Source organism: Calypte anna, chromosome 5A (genome assembly GCF_003957555.1).
Source record: "Calypte anna isolate BGI_N300 chromosome 5A, bCalAnn1_v1.p, whole genome shotgun sequence".
Classification (NCBI taxonomy): Eukaryota; Metazoa; Chordata; class Aves; order Apodiformes; family Trochilidae; genus Calypte; species Calypte anna.
Window position 1 is genome coordinate 29,363,544 of NC_044251.1, and position 18,680 is coordinate 29,382,223.

The 18,680-nt window shown below is 37.5% G+C and overlaps 1 protein-coding gene across 4 annotated transcripts in view; it reads left to right on the forward strand.

The window, feature by feature from the left end:
* The first annotated feature begins 5,011 nt into the window (after positions 1-5,011).
* VRK1 (VRK serine/threonine kinase 1) overlaps positions 5,012-18,680 on the forward strand; it is a 35,000-nt gene continuing 21,331 nt past the window's right edge. The window contains exons 1-6 of one of the 4 annotated variants that reach the window (XM_030452079.1): positions 7,066-7,073; positions 7,980-8,017; positions 10,810-10,971; positions 12,483-12,538; positions 17,100-17,169; positions 17,575-17,662. In XM_030452079.1, coding sequence (XP_030307939.1) covers positions 10,815-10,971; positions 12,483-12,538; positions 17,100-17,169; positions 17,575-17,662 — 371 coding nt within the window. In that variant the 5' untranslated portion in view covers positions 7,066-7,073; positions 7,980-8,017; positions 10,810-10,814. Of the gene's footprint in view, positions 5,105-7,065; positions 7,074-7,979; positions 8,018-10,809; positions 10,972-12,482; positions 12,539-17,099; positions 17,170-17,574; positions 17,663-18,680 lie in introns of those variants that run through there. The other 3 variants (XM_030452078.1, XM_030452081.1, XM_030452080.1) reach the window with 3 other exon arrangements.

Consider the following 18,680-nt stretch of genomic DNA (forward strand, 5'->3'; position numbering starts at 1 on the left):
TTTTTGGTTTTTTTTTTTTGCTATTTACAAGCAACAGGAGTTAATGCTGCATTGTTCAAAAATCCACTGTGGAAAACTTACAACAGCTTGGTGACCTTGGAAGTCAGGTGATGTGTTTTAGAAGTGGGCAGCATGGAACTGTAAATAGGGAGTAATTATACAAAGTCTTGCAAAGCATGAGGCTCTGCCTGTTTGTATCAAAAGAGGGTTTAAAAATATATAACCACATTCTTCCTTGCATTTTCATAGAACCTAATCTCCTTGAGAAATCACTATTTGATCAGTCAGTCTATTGCTAAGGGTAAGGTCACCTCATTCAAGAGATTTGTATCCTCTGAGCTACAAAGGATAGTAAATAAGTTTAAAGATTCCTGGTTTCTTATTTAAATAGCGTGTACTGAGAACACCACCACTATTTAGCAGAGAAGTGTTTGGAGGTATGCTAATAACCACAAGAAAATTTCAAAACTCCATAATGTGCTTTAATCACCAGCTGGAGATCAAAAGCCACCATGTGATTTTATACAGCATGGGTAGCTTCCAGAACTGCCTTACATGGAGAGAGATCAATGGTAAAATTGGTAGATACAGCAAAGCTTTTGCAATAAAAGCGTTTTATGTATCTTGTTCAAAGCATTTAAGTGCCTTTTAGATCACTGATTGAACCATAGACATTATAAAGTGGAACCTTTTAATACCAAAATAAATTTGCAGAATAAAATTGCATTTTAGGAAAAAGCATGGCACTGCAACAGGACAGATAATAATTCTTTCACATGTAATAGGATATATGAAGTGTTTGATGATAAACAGAAGTTCTTTGTGTCATTTCAGTGAAATTCTATGTATTGTTGTTTGTATATATATGAATGCATCTACAGAGTAGGATATGTAGTGCTCCCCAGATAAAAATGTATGCATACCTATAAATATAGCTTCTAAGATGGGTGAAGACACTTCACATCCAAACCAGTCCAGTCATTTGTTTTTAAATAGAAAAAAATGTCCATGCATATGATTTTGGACCTCGACCAAAGAAAACATACAAACCCTTTAGAAACTCAAGAAAGTCCTCTAATTTGGATTAGTTTAATGGACTTCAAACAAACTTAGAAGCTTCTTAGGAGCTTCAAGTTATTTAAAATTATTCCCTTTAAGAGCTTCATATCACGCCTGTAAGCATCACAAAACTTCCAGAAAAAGTGAAACTTTCAATGGATCTGACTCAGTGGCTTTTCTTCAATAGCATTTTCATTAATTTTGATAATACTCCATCCCCTTTCCATTAAATTATTGGGTACTCTCTAGAGTTTGTACCTCTTTCCTAGATTCTACTCCTTTGTCTAACTATTTAACTGCTTATTTTTGGGAATGAATAAAGAAGAGATTTTCAAAGAGCTTCAAGATTTACAGAGATCTTTCCTGCATTGGCATCTTAATTTTGAATTTAATGTTTTGAACAGCACAATTACTAATACCTTGTCTTACTTTTGGTCTTACTTTGACGTTTGCTACAAATTCTCTTCATCACATAAAGCTAAAAAACTTCACACAGCATCCCTGTGTCTGATTCTTCGTGTGTGTAAAAAGGGGTAAATAGTTATTTGTCAAAGTGATTTTTTTATTAAATTCTTTAATTATTATGAAACCACATTGCACCTTCCTTTGGTGAGGTGAGCTTGGTGACAGCTTTACTGCATGTTAAATTTTCTAGTCTAGACAGATGTGTAATAACTTTAATGAGCAAAAAAGTTGTCTCACCAAATGAATGAATATTCAGTAATAGTTGATTCCCCCTGTATTCTTATTTACTGCTTTCTGAGGGAATTAGTAAATAAAAATTCAAATTCCCATCTGATCAAATACTAAAATTATTCTTAACTTGCAAAAACACCTGGAAGGATCTTAAACACATGGCAAAGCTATTTTTATTCCTAGCTCGCTTTTAACAGGAGTCAGACACAATAGGATGTTGTACTGGTCTACTGAAATACACACAGGCTCTGAGGTTACCAGGCAAATAATCTTAAATACTTTCAGAATGGATGTTAGTGGCTGAAAGATAAGAATGGATAACTCTGGAGTTCCATACTGCTATTCCTAGGCAATAGTGATTACCCTTTTAAAGTTTAATAAAAGTACATTAGAGAAAAAAGCCCCACACCCTTAATTAAATTTATACACAGCTTTCCACTGAGGAAAATAGAGTGAAGTCTCAATGAGAGGAAAAAAAGAAAGAAATTTTTCAGTAATCACATTTTTCCCTAGTGTCAATATACTCACACTGCAGGTCAACACATAAATATGATGGGAAGCATAATTTTTTGTGCACCACAGTATGTACACTGTGGGTTGATGGTACTACAAGGCTACTGAGTTAAGAACTGCTATGTGGAAACCCCACATAGGACAGTGCAGATGCTTTCATCAAGCATTTGTAGTGTTACAGTCTCCCCATTAATTTTTTATTTGTTTGTTGATTTTTTAAAATTTTCTTGAAATATTTTTGCTTTTTAAAGCACTGCGTTTGGTATGGCAAGGTGTTTGTGAAATGTACAAGGACTTTTCTCATCTTATAAAATAGTTTAAAAAAAAAAAGACTGCTGGAAAGAAATACATGTTGGAGTTCTGAGTTATTCTATACTTTTTGGAAGAGTGGAAATGTGAAGATCATCATGTAAAAAAAACGCTGCATCATTTAAATCCAAACTCCACAGTCCACAGGTCATTTAATGGTTCCATAAAGAAATAAAAAAAAATCATGTGAGTTTTTATGGATATAACTTTAATGAAAAAAACGTAACAGAAATTTCGTATTATTTTAACATACAGGTTGTAGGCTGTAGGTCACCCTGCTCTGGCTGGGGAGTTGGACGTGATGATCTTTTGAGGTCCCTTCCAACACCTAACTTGCTGTGACTCTGTGATCTTTTGTTCTATTATTCCCTTCTGATGTCTTGCAGAACTTTAGTCCGTAAACCACAGCATGAAAAACACTATGCTAAAAGAGAAATTAGCATAGCAGAAGTATAACACACTATTTACACTACTATTATTTGGAATTCTCCTATTTGATATTTGGAACCCTCACATTCATGAATTCCTTTGTTACATTCTATCCATCCTTCTGAGAAAGCACTGATCCTGCTTAAGAGATCTGGGTTACATTCCTGACCTTGCCTAATAATTTCTAAAGACCTTAAGAAAATATTTTAATCAATCAGTGCCTCAGTTTTCTTACTGTAGGATGAAATGGTGGGGCTAAATAATGATCTTTTTGCTATTTTGAATCTTTGAGGCAAATTAGGCAAATTATTATTTATTAGGAAAATTATATTATTAGGCCATTTCTTAATATTTGCCTAATATTGAGGATATGACTCTCATGTCTTCTAGACTTCATGAGTATATATAGCCCTCCCAAAAGAATAGACATTTATGGAATGACTGTTCTTCATTTACTCTGGATATTTCCCAGCCTTCTGAAAATCTCAAGGTCAATCTAGGTTACTTTATGAGATACCAGTTTAAAAGAATTCATACTGTATTTTGATCACTAGTTCTTGAAGCATTCTTGTCAAGCCACATAAAAAATGTCATACTGCTCATCCCCATTGCTATCTTCAAAGTATGAAACTGCCTATATACTACAGTACAGTAAATATTGCATATTTACAGCTATTTAGAAGAAGCATTTGAACTTTTCTTAACAGCTGTGTCTGTATCGCACACATAGATTGGATTGCTCATTTCATTTAAGATTAGAGAACTTTTAAGGCAAAGAGATAGTCTTTCCTCTAGAGACAAATCAATTGCCAAAGCTAAAATAATTCTTCAAGCATATTTGAAAGTTCTAGTCAGCACATTCCAGGAATGCTCTTACAGTGAAGGATGATAATGAGAAACCCATTCTATGCTTTTGAATGTTTGGTCAATACTTGCTTTTCTGAGTTCTTGTCAAACAATTGACAGTAACAGGGAACATATAAGAAAACTTGCAGCAGTATTGAAGCACAAGCATCCAGAGAGGCTAAACAAAGTTCCTGCCCTTTAGTGTATGGACACGTAACATATGAAAATCTTTTTGAACAAACTTATAGATGGCATGGCAGGATTTACTTTACATCCCTATGGCCTGATTGTTAAATTGTTTTCAGACTTACACTTTCAGCTTTTCACTAATGAATGGATTATCTATGAATTTTTTCATTTTCTATTTTCTATATCAGCATAATCCCAGTAATCTGACATTAAAGATGATGGTGCTTCAAGTGGAACAGACTACTGCACATTATAGTGTTTCACTATAGTTTCAAATAGTCTTTTGGTCTTTCGTATGAGCAGTAATACCTTAGAACATTCAGAACAGTTCAGATTCTAGAATATCTGTAGAAGTACCTAAGATTCATAGTATCTGTTATTCTTAATGTAGCCCAAGTTTTCAAGGAAATATTCTATTGAAGTTCTGTCATAATGAACATCCTATGACAGTTGTCTTAAACTATTTAGTATCTCCAAAATTGCAGCATATGGAGCTGGTGGCCATGAAAACAGGTTTCAGATCCCTAGAAAATTAACAACACAAGACAATTATTCTTTAGTTTTCCTTCTTCATTCCCTAAATTTCATGTTTTGGCATATCTTTGATCTTCCGTGAATGTCTCCCACTCCTCAGCTTGGCAGCAGCAAGTGTGGGCGTGCACACACTTGTACCTGGCAACAGAAAGAGATGTAGTAATACGGGGGTTATCGGCACACGGCATCAGCCTGCGAAGGGGCTTTCGAGACTTATTTTGGCTGAAAAAGCAGAGATTTCGTGCCGGTACTCCGTGAACTACACCAGATCTTGGCCAATCGCCGGCGCGGTGCCTGCTGGGAACTGTAGTCCATCACCTCGGACGGGCGAAGGTGACGAACTACAGTTCCCAGCAGGCACCGCGCCCGAGGCGGGGCTAAGGCGGGCAGCCGTGTCGCGGCGGTCCAATGGTGGCGAGCAATGGTAGGAGGTGGGCGCCGGGGCGGGCGGGCCGCCTGAGGGCCCCTGGCAGTGCGGGAATTTCGGACGGGGCGGAAGAGGCGGCGGCGGGGCCTGTGCGCGGAGGAGGTACCTGAAGCCGGAGTCTGCTTTTGGGGTGTAGTTTTTTTAGGAGGCGAGTCTTTGAGGCGCTGTTTCCCTTCGCTTTGGGCGCGCCGTGTGGCCCCGGCCCCTCTGGCGGGTCGCGGCCGGGTTTGCCCGCTGCCCCTCGCGAAGGAGGCTGAGGAGGCTGGGGCTGCCGCCCGGGCCCACTCGGGCCCTGTTCCTCCCTCTCGTCTGCGGGAGGGCCCTTTCCTTGTGCTCCCCTTGTCCTAGCCCGTGGCACCGAAGGCATCTCCCTTGGCCGGCAGGGAGGGAGAGAATGGGGGCAGGTGGGTAAGAGCTCCCCCAGGTTCTCTCCTGAGGTCTGGTGCACTCCCTACCCCCCCCCTTCAGGGGCTGCTTGCCTCTGGGGGGAGCGGCCTAAGTTGTTTTCTTTAGGTGTGGGTTTTGTTTGTTTGTTTGGGTTTTCTTGATTGTTTGGTGGTTTTGGGGTTGGGTTTTTTTTTTGGTGTTTTTTTTTTTTTTTTTAAACACTAAGGCAGTGAGAGGGAAGTGAAGTAAGAGGCCTACTCATTGTCACTCATTGTCCCCTTTAGGAACATACAGTGTGGCTAAAACACCAAAATATAACCTTGGTTGGGAGGCATTCCTGAGTTTCACCATAAAGTGAACGTAATGTTTTCTTTTAAGTACAAACTCTACGAATGACTAATAAAAATCTGCACTTTAAGGATTAGGACAGGCCGTTTGTGTAGAGCTAAGCTGGTTTCTGCTGGTCAGTGGCTGGGGTTTTTCTTCACTTCCTGTTTGATGTTGTTTGCCTTCTTTGCTTAAGACTTAAGCAATTGTAGGCACTGCAAGCCTTGTTTTCTTTTGTTTTCAATTTGTTCTTAAAGCTTTTATTAATTCATGGTGAATCCATGGGCTCTCTTTGTCATTAACAAAAATATAAAATCTAATGCGAAATTTCCTGTTGCTTTGACTGTGCTAGAAGACTTGTGCCTTCCTCTATAGGAATAAGCTGTCCAGTCAATAATTTGGTATAGACCCCAAAAGAGGTAGGGATTTCTAATGAATTTCAGCGCTGTTGATTTTATACAGTGTGCCAGACTATCAGAAGTATTTAAGTGTCTTGCACACAGGCAGAGGTTCTTGCTGGTGGTGCGGTGATTTGGATTAACAGATGTCTTGGTACCTTGTAAAACTCATTATATTTTTTTATTGCACTGTCTGAGTGATCCTTGGAATATTCAGGATAACCTTAAGAAGAAAATGTAGTCTTGAGAAGCCAATTTAAAATTAATTATCAGTACAGTTATTCCTCTTTAAATGACAGTTTCCTCTCTGAACAAGCTGCATTCTGAAATTTTAAGAAGTCTGCCATGCAGCAGTACCTTAAAAAAAAAAAAAAAAAGTGTTGTTTGCTCAGTATCCCAGTATGGTGTTATTGGGATGAAATGCTTCTCATTAATTGTGGTTCACCAGTGTAAATTTATTCATTTTGTCTAAAAAGATGTTTTCTTATTTCCTGGGGAAAAGACCCTAATGCCTCTCCCTCCTTAACGACCATTAATTAATTATCAGATGCCTTAGTTGCCAAGAAGTGAAATTATAGCAATACTCAGAAATGTAACACAATGATAGACCAGACACAGAATGTTCAACTTCTGGGAGAAAGTCTTTGTTCACTTTTTCCTTCCTTTGGTTTTGTAAGTCACTGATACTTTAGGTAACCTTTTTTTTTGGGGAGGGGGTGAGGGGGGGGGTGGAGTTCCTATGAAACAGTTTGTAGGATTCAGGAGTGTTCAAGTGTCATGTTCTCTCCCTCACATGGCTTGAGCAGCAGCTCCATTCTGGTTTTTGTTTGTCTTTATTTTCTTTTTTGCAGTTTTGCTATGACTGATGAGCAATACATATTGATACATAGGTTTCAGGTCTTGTGGGACTACCTGTTTATGAAGAAGAGCCCAGGTCACCAGCATGCCCTCTCTGTCTTGTGGGTGAAAATAAGTCCTACTGAGACAACCATAAAACCAACAAATTCCAGAGAATAAAGGATGATCAGGAATAATCCAGTCTGTCTTGCCACACAGTACAATGACTTCCTTGAAAATAAATTTGACTTACATTAATTTTGGAGTTTATTGACAATGGATGCCAACATAAATCGAGAAGTGGCTATTCATATTTATTTGAAGAGTTCAAGTATCTCTACAGAGTAGCAAGCATTGCAGACAACATTTGTAAAGATAATAGCACTGATGCAAAATTGTCTGCATATCACAAGTGTGCCGTGTTCAGTTTCTTCCAAGATCTTTTATGAGGGAGAAGTAGGAGAAACAGCCTTTATAATGCTAAGAGGCTTTTGGAGAGAGTTTAGACACATAGACTTGTGTTAGTCATACTTGTTAGTGGCAAATCTTTGTTTTCAGGATACTGTAGCTGCATAAAATGCTGCTGTTTACAATACTGCACCTTGAAAACTGTTCTTATCAGATACCTTACCTTAAGTAGGGTCAGGTCTGTTTGATACTTGAATAATAGTATAGTACTTGACATACGTGGCACTCTGTTTCCAAGGACTTAGGATGGTTGCAGGCACTAATGAATTAATCTTCACAATACCTGTGAGTAGAAATATTCACTGATAGTGAGAAGTAATTGAGATATAGTACAGTTAAAGTGTTGGCTTTTTTTTTTTTTTTGTATGTATGAATTTTTAAAGGTGAAGAAGTAGGTGACTTTATTCCAGTTGTGCAGTGTACAGTAGGCAGCTCTGAATCGTGTTTGCTGGTTTGGAAGTTTCCTGACAAAGCCTTCGTGTTTGCAGTATCATGAGTTGAAAAGCACATAGAATCATAGAATTATCTTTTTTCATTATTTTTTTCCTTTTTTTTCCCAGTACTATATTTTCATGTAGAAAATTCTTGCAGTCTCCAGGTGTGTTTGATTTCAGTCCACATAAGATCCTTGAATGGATTTATCCAAATAAATGTGAAAGTGTGTGCAGCCAATGCTTAAATATTTCCATGGATAACAGCTCTTTTGTAAAAGAGTGAGGGCTTAATATTGTGCATGCTGCCCATTGAAAGCGATCAGTGTTTGGCACCTATGGCCTACTGATAGTTTGACCAACTTGTAAGTAGGCACAGTGCCATCTTAACAGATGGATATGAATATAGACAGCCAAGAAACCATGTATGTGTATCTAGTGTATTTGTTAAGGGCAGGGTTCCCAGCTGGGGATGTTCAAATGTCCATTTTGAATTTTTGCTTTTATGGATAAAGGGAAGTTGTAATTAAATTTTTTTAAAACTTTTTTTTTTTCTTTTTAAATGAAATACCTTCAGGCATACAGTTATTGACCAAGGCAAACAAAAAATAATAATAAAAAAATCTGGCAACACCAACTACTTTATAATACTCCTGAAGAGCTAATTTAATTCCCTTTTAAGTGAGGCTGCTATCAGGAGACTCAATGTGAATGTCAAAGATGTGAAATGTATCAATAGTTTAATTACACTGGCTTGCTAGCTTTATTGACAAAGAGGCTATACCTTTTACTGGACAGCAATGTGTTCAGCAATCAGGCACCCAAGTGCATCTGTCTAGGTTTCACTGGAATTATTTTCAGTTACTCAAAGGTCAAGGGATGCAACCCTTCAAGCCCTCTTCATGTTTCTTATATTGTTCTTAGCTTGAAGACATTATGCTCATTTCATATACATTTTTTTACCCTTTAGATGACTGATCTTGTCTCACATCTGAGTCATTAGGAACAGCTGCTGAGTTTTGTACTTCTTTTTCCTTATCTGAGTCAGTCTTGGGGATCCAGACTTCTGGTTTGTTTTCTCATTAGCACTTCTAATAGTTTATCTGATCTGAGTGTCCTCAGAAGCTGCTTACAGGTCTGCTGTGTGGGGTCTCATGGGAGCAGAGGAGAGGGGCAGAACCACCTTCCTTGACCTGCTGGCCATGATTTTTCTAATGCAGCCCAGGATACTGTTGGCTTTCTGGTCCGCAGGCACACATACTGGCACATATTTTGCTTCTCATCAACCAACAACCCAAAGTCCTTCTTGTCAGGGCTACTCTCAGTCCTTCTCTGCCCAGCTTGTATTTGTTCTTGGGATTGTCCCAACCCATATGCAGGACCTTGCACTTGGCCTTGTACTCATGCATTTTGCATGGGCCCCAAGGAATGTTGCTGATCTCCACTTGCATATCAAGCTATTGACTGAACCTCTTTGATTGTTATCATCCAGTCAGTTCCTTACATGCTGCTCTGTCTGCCAAGTCCATGTCTTTAGAATTAAGAGACAAGGGTGTTGTCAGGACATAGTCAAATGAGTTGCAGCAAGTCCAGGTGGATGGCATTAAATGCTCTTGCATTATACCCTAACCTGTAACCCAGTCCTAGAAGGTCACCAGATTTTTCAGGCACCATTTGCCCTTAGTGAAGCGACGTTACCTGCCACTGATCACCTCCTTATTTTCCACATGCCTTAGCAGAGTTTCTAGGAGGATGTTTCAGGATCTTTCTGGGTCCAGAGGTGGCTGGCCCGCAGTTCCCAAAGTTGTCTTTTATCTTTTAAAAACTAGGATTATTTTTCCCTTTTCTAGTCAGTAGGAATTTTTCCAGACAACTTCTTAAATGTCATGCATAGAGGCTTAGCAATTTCATCCACCAGTTCCCTCAAGACCTACAGGTGCATCTCATCAGGTGCATATAATTGGGCACCTTCAGATTCCTAAGGTGGTCTAGAATCTGCTCTACATCTCCTGTGGGTGGTTCTTCACTCTCCCAGCCACCAGAAGCTTTTCTTGTTGCCCCTGACATTGCTTTTAGATTTAATTCTGTCAGGGCTTTAGCTTTGCTGTTGTGGCTCACGTCTGCTTGGACAATTTCTCCATATTACTCTCAAGCTCCCTGTCACTGTGTGCATGCTCTGCAGGCTTCCTTTTTGTATTTTGAGGTTGTCCAATCTGAATCTACCATAAACTCAAAACATTTGCTTGCTCAAAGCGAGACCTTTTCCACAGAAAGATGCACATGCTTGGTTCCAGTGGCCACTATGTTATCGCTGGTAGTACTGCTTATCTGAGACTGCTGCTTTCTTCCAGCCTCAGGTAATACTTTTACATGTATGATCTCAGAATTTATAGTGATTTACAACTTTGTTGATGATCTTCTAAATGCTGCCCTGTAACAATACAGATTTTCATTTTTGTTGTTTGTGGTTACATAGGAGAAAAAAACTCACCTACTCAGTGGTTTTGGGGTTTTTTTTGTTTTTTTGAGTTTCTTTTTTGGTTTTGGTTTTGTTTTTTTTTTTTGTATTTTACAGCTAAAAGTAACTCCTCATTGTTACTGAAGACATGTAATATGAACTTTTTCATTTACTTTTTCTAAGCTTAGACCTAAGATTGGTTGTGATTGAGTATGATAAATAGTGAGATTTTTCTAGCATGTATTATAAGAGACCTTTTAGTAGGTTTCTCTTGCATAGTATTTTGCTGTCAATTTTTTAGTGATACCTGCAAAAATTGTTTTTCACTTGGAATTTGTTCCAATGAAAGTATTGGCTACATTTCTTTTAAAGTATCTGCATAGTAACAAGTTAAAACTTAACCATACTTTCTCATCCATATAAAAGGTTTCTACATAAAATAAGTCTCCTCAACATCATATAACATGCTTGGTTTTTTTTCCTTCTCTCTGCTCCCTCCAGGGAAAATGCCTTCTAATAAGAAGAATACTGGAAAAAGAGCCCCCACAAAACGGAAACTTGCTGAAGTGTTTGCTCCAGGGGAGGTTCTAGCAGATACATCAAGAAAAGAATGGAAGTTAGGTGTCCCTATTGGGCAAGGAGGCTTTGGACGCCTATACCTTGGTAAGTGTAGTTGTCTCTGATAATGCTTTAAAATGGAGAGTGATATGTTTATCCTTATTCAAATCAATAAAAAATTGACAGTAAATCAGAAACACAGGGTGTCCTTAAGTGATTTTTTTTACTAGAATCTTAGCTTGGTTCATATATTGGAAAAAAATTATAAGAGTGGGCAAATGGTCATTGTAAGAAAAGTGGTTATATGAGATTCTGGTGGTAGTTCATTAATTTTTTTAAAACCAAAATCTTTGTTACTTTTTAGCCATGAGAGAGGATACCTTAGCATTTTTTGGTCTGGTTGAAACATGGAATCTTTGTGTGAGTGTCCTTACATCACAAATTCCAAACTGAAAATGTCCAAGGATATTCTGTGGAGGACTGATGAGCCAATATTTTGGCTGGCTTTGACTTTGCTGCTTTTGACTTTTTCATTGCCTTTTGAACTTCTGACAAAAGTAAATTGTTTTGGTATTTTTATGTAACCAATGCTCAGAAAAATTGAAATCCTGAACTTCACAGTTTCAAGCCTGAACTTTGCAGCCACAGATCTTGTTTTCAATACTGTTTATTGAATTTAAGGAAAACTTCTATTAGTGGATAGTGTGCCATACTTAGTATCTCTGTTTTTGAACAGATGAAAAGATTAATAAAGGTCTTGAGGATACCTCAGGGAATGTAAAAGGACTTGAGTGTCCTTGGTCATATTCCATTACACTTTTGAAGTGATGAAAGTTGATGTGATCATGATGATAGGTTTCTTTTGCTGTGCATTTATGGTCTTCCTTCTCTTGGTGAAAAGTTGCACTGAATTCATACAAAGTTGAAAATAATTAATAATCTTTGCTGCTTTCAAAATAAACAGACTGCTGCATAAATGGATTAAGATGAAAAACAGCACCAGTGGGTGGCTTCTTGCCAAAGAGGCTCTCTAATACTTATCAGCCTTGCTGAATGAGCTACTAAATTTACTGAGACTGGAGTTCCATCTTACTCAAATTGTGTACTTACTGCTTTGTTCAAGCCAAGCTTGCCCTCTGTTCGCTTCCCATAATTTGGTGCAAAGCTCTGCTCCTGACTGCTCCTGTAATTTGTGCTTGCATAACTTTGCCTGTGTCTTCTTCTGTCACAAATAGCAACAGCTTAGCATCAAAAGAAAGTCACTTTTGCATATGTGACATAGCAAAATAATAGTGGGGTTTTTTGTCTTTATGTCCACAACTGTTTATGTTCATTACACTCCTAGTAAAGAAAAGAAATGCTATTGACTAGGAAAAAATGACTACATTACTAATTAAAGGAGTTTTTTATTATAATTCTATTCTTATCAAACAGAAGGGAGAGTGCAAGACCAGATCCATATTGAATAGTCTTGCTATATAGAGTAGTTGTCTTACCAAAGTCTGTCGTCTGATATGTTTTCACATCAGTGTCATTTGTCCATGCTGCATAGCAGTTAAGTGTATTTTTTGTGACTGTTTCCTGCTACTAATAAATAAATGCTTCCTTTTTAACAGCTGATGTTAATTCTTCAAAATCAGTTGGCAGTGATGCACCTTATGTTGCAAAAGTGGTAAGAGAGCGTTTGAATCTTTACTTCACAACTTGAAAATGTTTGTTGTAGAATAGCATGTGTAATTTAAAATTTCTTCTTACTGAAAATAACACAGTTGCATAGTGCTGTTTAAAAAGTGTGGTGATACTGAGAAGCACTGCTGAAAATCGGAACTCCTTTGTACGGGGGTGAATAATGAAGTTGAAAAAGGTTGATGAAATGGATCAGATCCTGTTTCAGTTGCTGCTTTTTGCAAACAGCTCAAATATCACAAAATTAAAGAAATCTGTCTGGCTCTTGGAGAACTTCAGAATCACAGAATTGTCATGGTTGGAAAAGACCTCTCAGATCACCACATCCAACCGTGAAAAAAAATAGAAAAAAACCTAGGAAAAAAAAATCACCCTGCCTATTAGACCATGTTCTCAAGTGCCTCATCTACACAGTTTTTTAATACCTCCAGAGATGGTGACTCTACCACCTTCCTGGGCAGCCCATTCCAGTGCCTGTCTACTCTCTCAGTAAAGAAATTCTTTCTAATATCTAGTCTAATTTCTGTGATTCAAGTGAGTCAGTGTGAACTGTTGCTCACCACTGGATGTTGGTAAGCTGACAGATGGCTTGGGAGTATAAACAGCAAAACTTTGATTCCTTAAGTCCCCACAGATAGAATTTTTAAAAAATGTTTTATAGTTAAGCACATAGATATTCTAATTTCCATTGAATTAGAATGGGATTGACACACAATTTTTTCAACCTCATTATTAGAGAGAAGAGAAAGCATCATTAGCTTATTGTAGCTCATTGTAGTAAATCAGCAAATTCTTTTTATGAGTTAAAATAATTCTAATGTTTTTATTTATTTAACTTGATTTGGCTGTAGTGTTGTGTTCCTAAGTTATAACACATTTTCCTTAAATTTTTCTTTATTATTTTGTATAGATTCTACTATTGTGTATGATTCACTGGTATAGTCTTAGAAAAAACCTGGAAATAGCTGTAGTTGATCCAGACCACTTATTATCTTAGCATTACTTCTGTTCCTGTGGCATAATCAAATAGCAGAAAGCTGTGCAAGAACTTCACAATGTAAAAAATCAGTTCTTCAGCACAGTTCAGAACCAGCCTTTTATTTATTAAACTATCTGACAATACTGAAATGCTTTACTGCATTAGTTGGCCACTTTAGGGAAACATGGTAATACTTCTAACATTTATTCCTGAAACTAAAAGATCAGGTTAATTTAGAATGAAATAAATTTTATCTTTAATCTTGATATTTATATCTGCTGACGGTGGGTAAATTTTGGACTACTGGCTTTGATACTGTTGAGACACAGCAGTATACTGTTAGTGATGGTTCTCTTTCTGAATGTGTCTCTTGCTGAAAAAAGGCACTGCTTATGATGCAAGTGCCAAGCTACCAGGCTTTCAACAGCATCCTGATGCTGCTGCATTAGGTGTTTCTGGGCAGGAATTCCACATAGACCAGGAGCCCTGCCTGCAGCTGTTGCATGGTGGCAACTTGCTTTTTTCTGTCCAACCTGTGACATCAAGGGCAGAGGTGCCCATTACACAGCAGCTGTGACCTGTTTTAAAGGCAGATAACAGACATTCAGGTCATCGGCAGTGGCTTGCCCATAGAGAGGCAGTGACTGCTAATTCCTGGCTTCTAATGAAAATGGACTCACAGAAAGCAGAAAGCCATTTAACTTTCATGGAAGAATCCAGTTGGACATACTTGGAAAACTGTCAGATATACATTATTTTATGCTGTGGATAATTGCTGTTGTCCTGTTTTTCTGAGGCTGAACCTGTCTCTGTGTTTCTCTTTTCCACTATGGACTCTGAATATAGGAAGAGTTGTTGTAAATTTGGAGTTGTTTTTATACTAGGTTCACTGTGTTGCAGCAATTTGTAAATGCTTTCATAGCTGATCTCCCAGATGACTACTTGCTTTTAGTCTTTCTGACAATAAAGAGTAGCCCAAATCTCTCTGCTGCCCTCACAGATTGCCCATAACGTATTAGAATCACAGAGTGCTTTGGGTTGGAAAACATCTTAAAGATCATCTAGTTCCAATCGCCCTGCATGGGTAGGGACACATCTTACTAAACCATGTTCCCCAAGCCCCATCCAGCCTGGCCTTGAACACTGTCAGGGAGGGGGAGTCCACAATTTACCTGGGCAGAGCCTGTTCTGTCCCAGCAAATATTATGCCTCTACAGTCTGCAGTAATCTAGTATAAAACAACTATGGATAAGGTCCTATTTTCTGATGCCTGGGTAATTCAAACTTGATCCATCATCTGAAGCAAAGTGGTTAACAGCTTTAAAAAACTATTAGTGTTTAACAAATATGTGCTTGTATAGTGATGTTCTTCAAATTCCCAGTTCAAGAGGGGCAAGGAACTACTGGAGAGAGTCCAGCGCAGGGCCACTAAGATGATTAAGGGACTGCAGCATCTGCCCTGTGAGGAAAGGCTGAGAGAGCTTGGGCTGTTTTAGCTTAGAGAAGTGGAGGCTCAGAGGGGATCTCATTAATATTTATAAACATCTAAAGGGTAGGTGTCAGGAGAATGGGGCCAGACTCTTCTCTGTGGTGTCCCGTGGCAGCAAGGGGTAATGGTCTCAAACTGGCACACAGGAGATTTAACTGGAATATGAGAAAATACTTTACTGTAAGGGTAGGAGAGCACTGGAGCAAATTGCCCAGAGTGGTTGTGGAGTCTTCATCCCTGGAGACATTCAAAACTGGAAGTGTTCTTGTGTAATCTGCTCTAGGGGATTGTGCTCTGGCAGGGGTGTTGGACTAGGTGACAGAGGTCCCTTCCAACCCCTAGAATTCCATACGCGTTTGACATGTCCTCCTTGTGTTTATGTCTGAGCAGTATGAAAGGAATCACAGTTTTTATTAGAAATGCTTTTTAGCATGTGTACCTTTCAGGTGTCATTGTTCAGGAATGGGTGCAGGGTTTAATAACACTTTGCTAAATTACTGACTGGAAAAGATCAGAATTCTTAAAATGCTACTTGAAGAAATCTGTTGGGTTTTGACATATGCTCAATAATTTCTTTTATTATGGTATCTTTTCTAATTAGAATTTAATTTCAGGTTTGCAAATCATGTTTAGAATGACCCTAGTCATAAAGTTGTATAAATTTGTCTTTGAAATATTTCTGGTTTTAGTATATTATAAGATGACTAATAATGACACTTCCTGGACTTCATTACATGAGCCTTTTTAACATCGCTTATGTGTTTATTTATCTGTATGTAGAATTAATGGTATTATGAGGCAACTGCTTCACAGTCAGTGTGAAGATCTGTTTTGTGGGTAAAACGTTTATCCACTCTCTCAGGTATGGAAAGATAATGGATATTAAGCATTGCTCTGACTGGAGAAAGATTTATTTGTTTTTCAGAACTGAGACTTAATTTTTTCGTGGAATAATTTATTTAAAAATAAATATTTTAAGAATTTTTAACACCTACTTTTTTTCTCTATTTAGTAAGAAAATAACATTCTTCAAAACTGTAAATTGAATGAAAATCTTATGTATAATTTATATTCTAATTAAGTTAGAACATTAATGGCAATGCTACACAGAAACAAGTGAATAGGTCAAGTAACATTTGTTCAAGATAACTGTTGTATATGAAACCAGATACATAACCCTTCTACTCTCTCTGTTTAATCTTAATATCACTAACTTGCTTCTTAGTATCACTAACTTGTTGTCCCTAGTGGATAAATAAATTAGCTGAAAGTAAATATGCATGTACCAAAGTTTGTGTGCATTGATCAGTTGGTTTAGTTGGCTTTTTTTAGTATCATGGCTTATTGGTCCCACAGGGAGGGGCCAGAAAATGCTGACTTGGCTCCATTGTTTATCAGGGCAATGCTGCTGGGGAAAGGGAGGTGGAGATAGGTAGGAGTTTTGTAATCACGTGTCCAGGCCTAGGAGTGGTGCTGGAGCTGGTGTCTGCTTTTATTCTGACCAGCCTTCCTCCTTGCCCTCTGGGACAATACATCAGGCACACCCTATAGCCCATGTGCATCTTTAGCCTGCTTTGTTAATGCTGGACAGCAGTAAAACCTGTATTACCTGGGTGGCTCAGTCAGGCCTTTAGGGATTCTCTGGATACGTACATCTGCATTTAAAAGTTACAATTCAAACCATTTCAGGTTGGTATTATATGACTTTGAACTTTTGCTAGCATCATGTGCTTGTGTTCTTTATGGCATTCTTTTCTGGTAATCAAATACTTTTTTAGCTTGAATGTAGGATACTCCAAACAAGATATTTTCCCTGAGACAGAATGAATTAAGACATATATGAGTAGATAAAGTAAATTGCTTAAACTCATCTCACAGTCAAAAACTTAGAAACTGCAAGATTTGGAATAACTTTTAAGAGCAAACCTAAAAGAATATATTCTATTGGATTTATCAGGACTGGGTAGAGCATTTGAGGGTGAAACTGCTTTTACAAGGGGAATGTTACTTTTTGTGAGCTTTTAATAGTTATTAGGGACTAACACAGCAGTTTTTAACTAATTTTAAATTGTCTTAAAGGAACCCAGCCAGAATGGACCTCTTTTTACTGAGTTAAAGTTCTACATGCGAGCTGCTAAGCCAGATGAAAGTAAGCAGTTTATTAAAATGTTTTTAATAAACTACAGCAATTTAGGAAAACAGAGGCTACAGAAGTAAGGTTGAATGTTGAATTTTTTTACTTAAAAGTAATTTTGAAAATTACCTAATTGAAATCTTATTCTGACTTATAGTAAAATTAGGTTTTTTTTTAAATAAGATGTTACTTAGTTATTTTGGTGGTATTGTCTAAACTGAAACTTTAGTTCCACCTAAAGTTAGTTCCTCTGTCCCTAAAATGGATGAATCATTAACATTGTACTGTACTTTGCATACAAGTTTCCATGAAATAAACAGTTCATATATGTGCAGAAACTATAAGCCATGTGAGTACTCCCTTGTTATATAAGTCTCTACTAGTAGGAATTAATGAACTTACTTTTATTTTTATTTTCAGTTCTGAAATGGACGAAGTCCCATAAACAGAAATATTTGGGTGTACCAAGATTTTGGGGTTCTGGCTTGCATGAAAAAAATGGAAACAGGTAAGTATATCCTTTGTTGGAATATACTGGGATTTATTTAATCCACAGCCACAATTGCTTTTAGCTTAATTTACTTTATAAAGTGCTTTTTCCACCTAGCTTCATGTTATTAGTGTCTGCCACAAAGTTTCATGTTCATAAAAATGTGTGTTTAAGCAATAGGTACATTTTATCTGTACTGTTTTCCTCCTATTTGTATCTCATATTCTTTGTGATTTTTTGATTTAGTTTTCATTTGTCTTGAACATTGCTGTAATACAGTGATGCTATATATATGTGTAGATTAGAAGCTTTTCATGTTTGAATTTAAGTTGACTTCTAATGTATAAGATCTTGAATAGTATGACTACTTTAAAGTTTTTTTTCTGGTACAGTGTGCACTTAAAAGGGTATTTTCATTCACACTTATGAAGGACCACTGCTCTCTTTAAATGTATTTTATTTTCCCTAGGGGCAGCTTTTTGACTTAATATGTGAGCTAGAGTGATTGCTGGTCTTATGATAAATTTGTCTTAAGTCTAGGGACAGTTTTAGTATTGTTGGGTGTCATGAAGGATTATTGTTACTTGATCTTGACAAAGAGTATGCCTGTTTATGTAACAGTCCTCTTTTCCTGGTGGGATTTCTCTCTACAGCTCTGCTGCAAGGGAGTTTTAGTAGTTCCCTGGCAGCTTATAGTAGGTCAGCCTTTTTTGCATGGAACATTACATAGAACAGTTTAGAACAGAATAGTGTATTCCCTAATATCTCAAATGTCATTGTTTCAGTAGGTCCTCAACTTTAAAACTAGCCTTATGTAAAAATAACATCATTTTGAGAGGCAAAAGTAAACATATAATTTTTTTCCACCCCAAGTAAACTCTTCAGTCAGTATTTAATGCATGAGATTCTTTAGTATAGGTACTGTGGGTTCTTACAGTAATAGAACCTGTTTGGCTGTAGCATTGAATAGCAGAAACACCTTTGGCAAGTGATTGATTTTTGCTTTTAATAATAGGTTGCAATAGATTTCATTTAA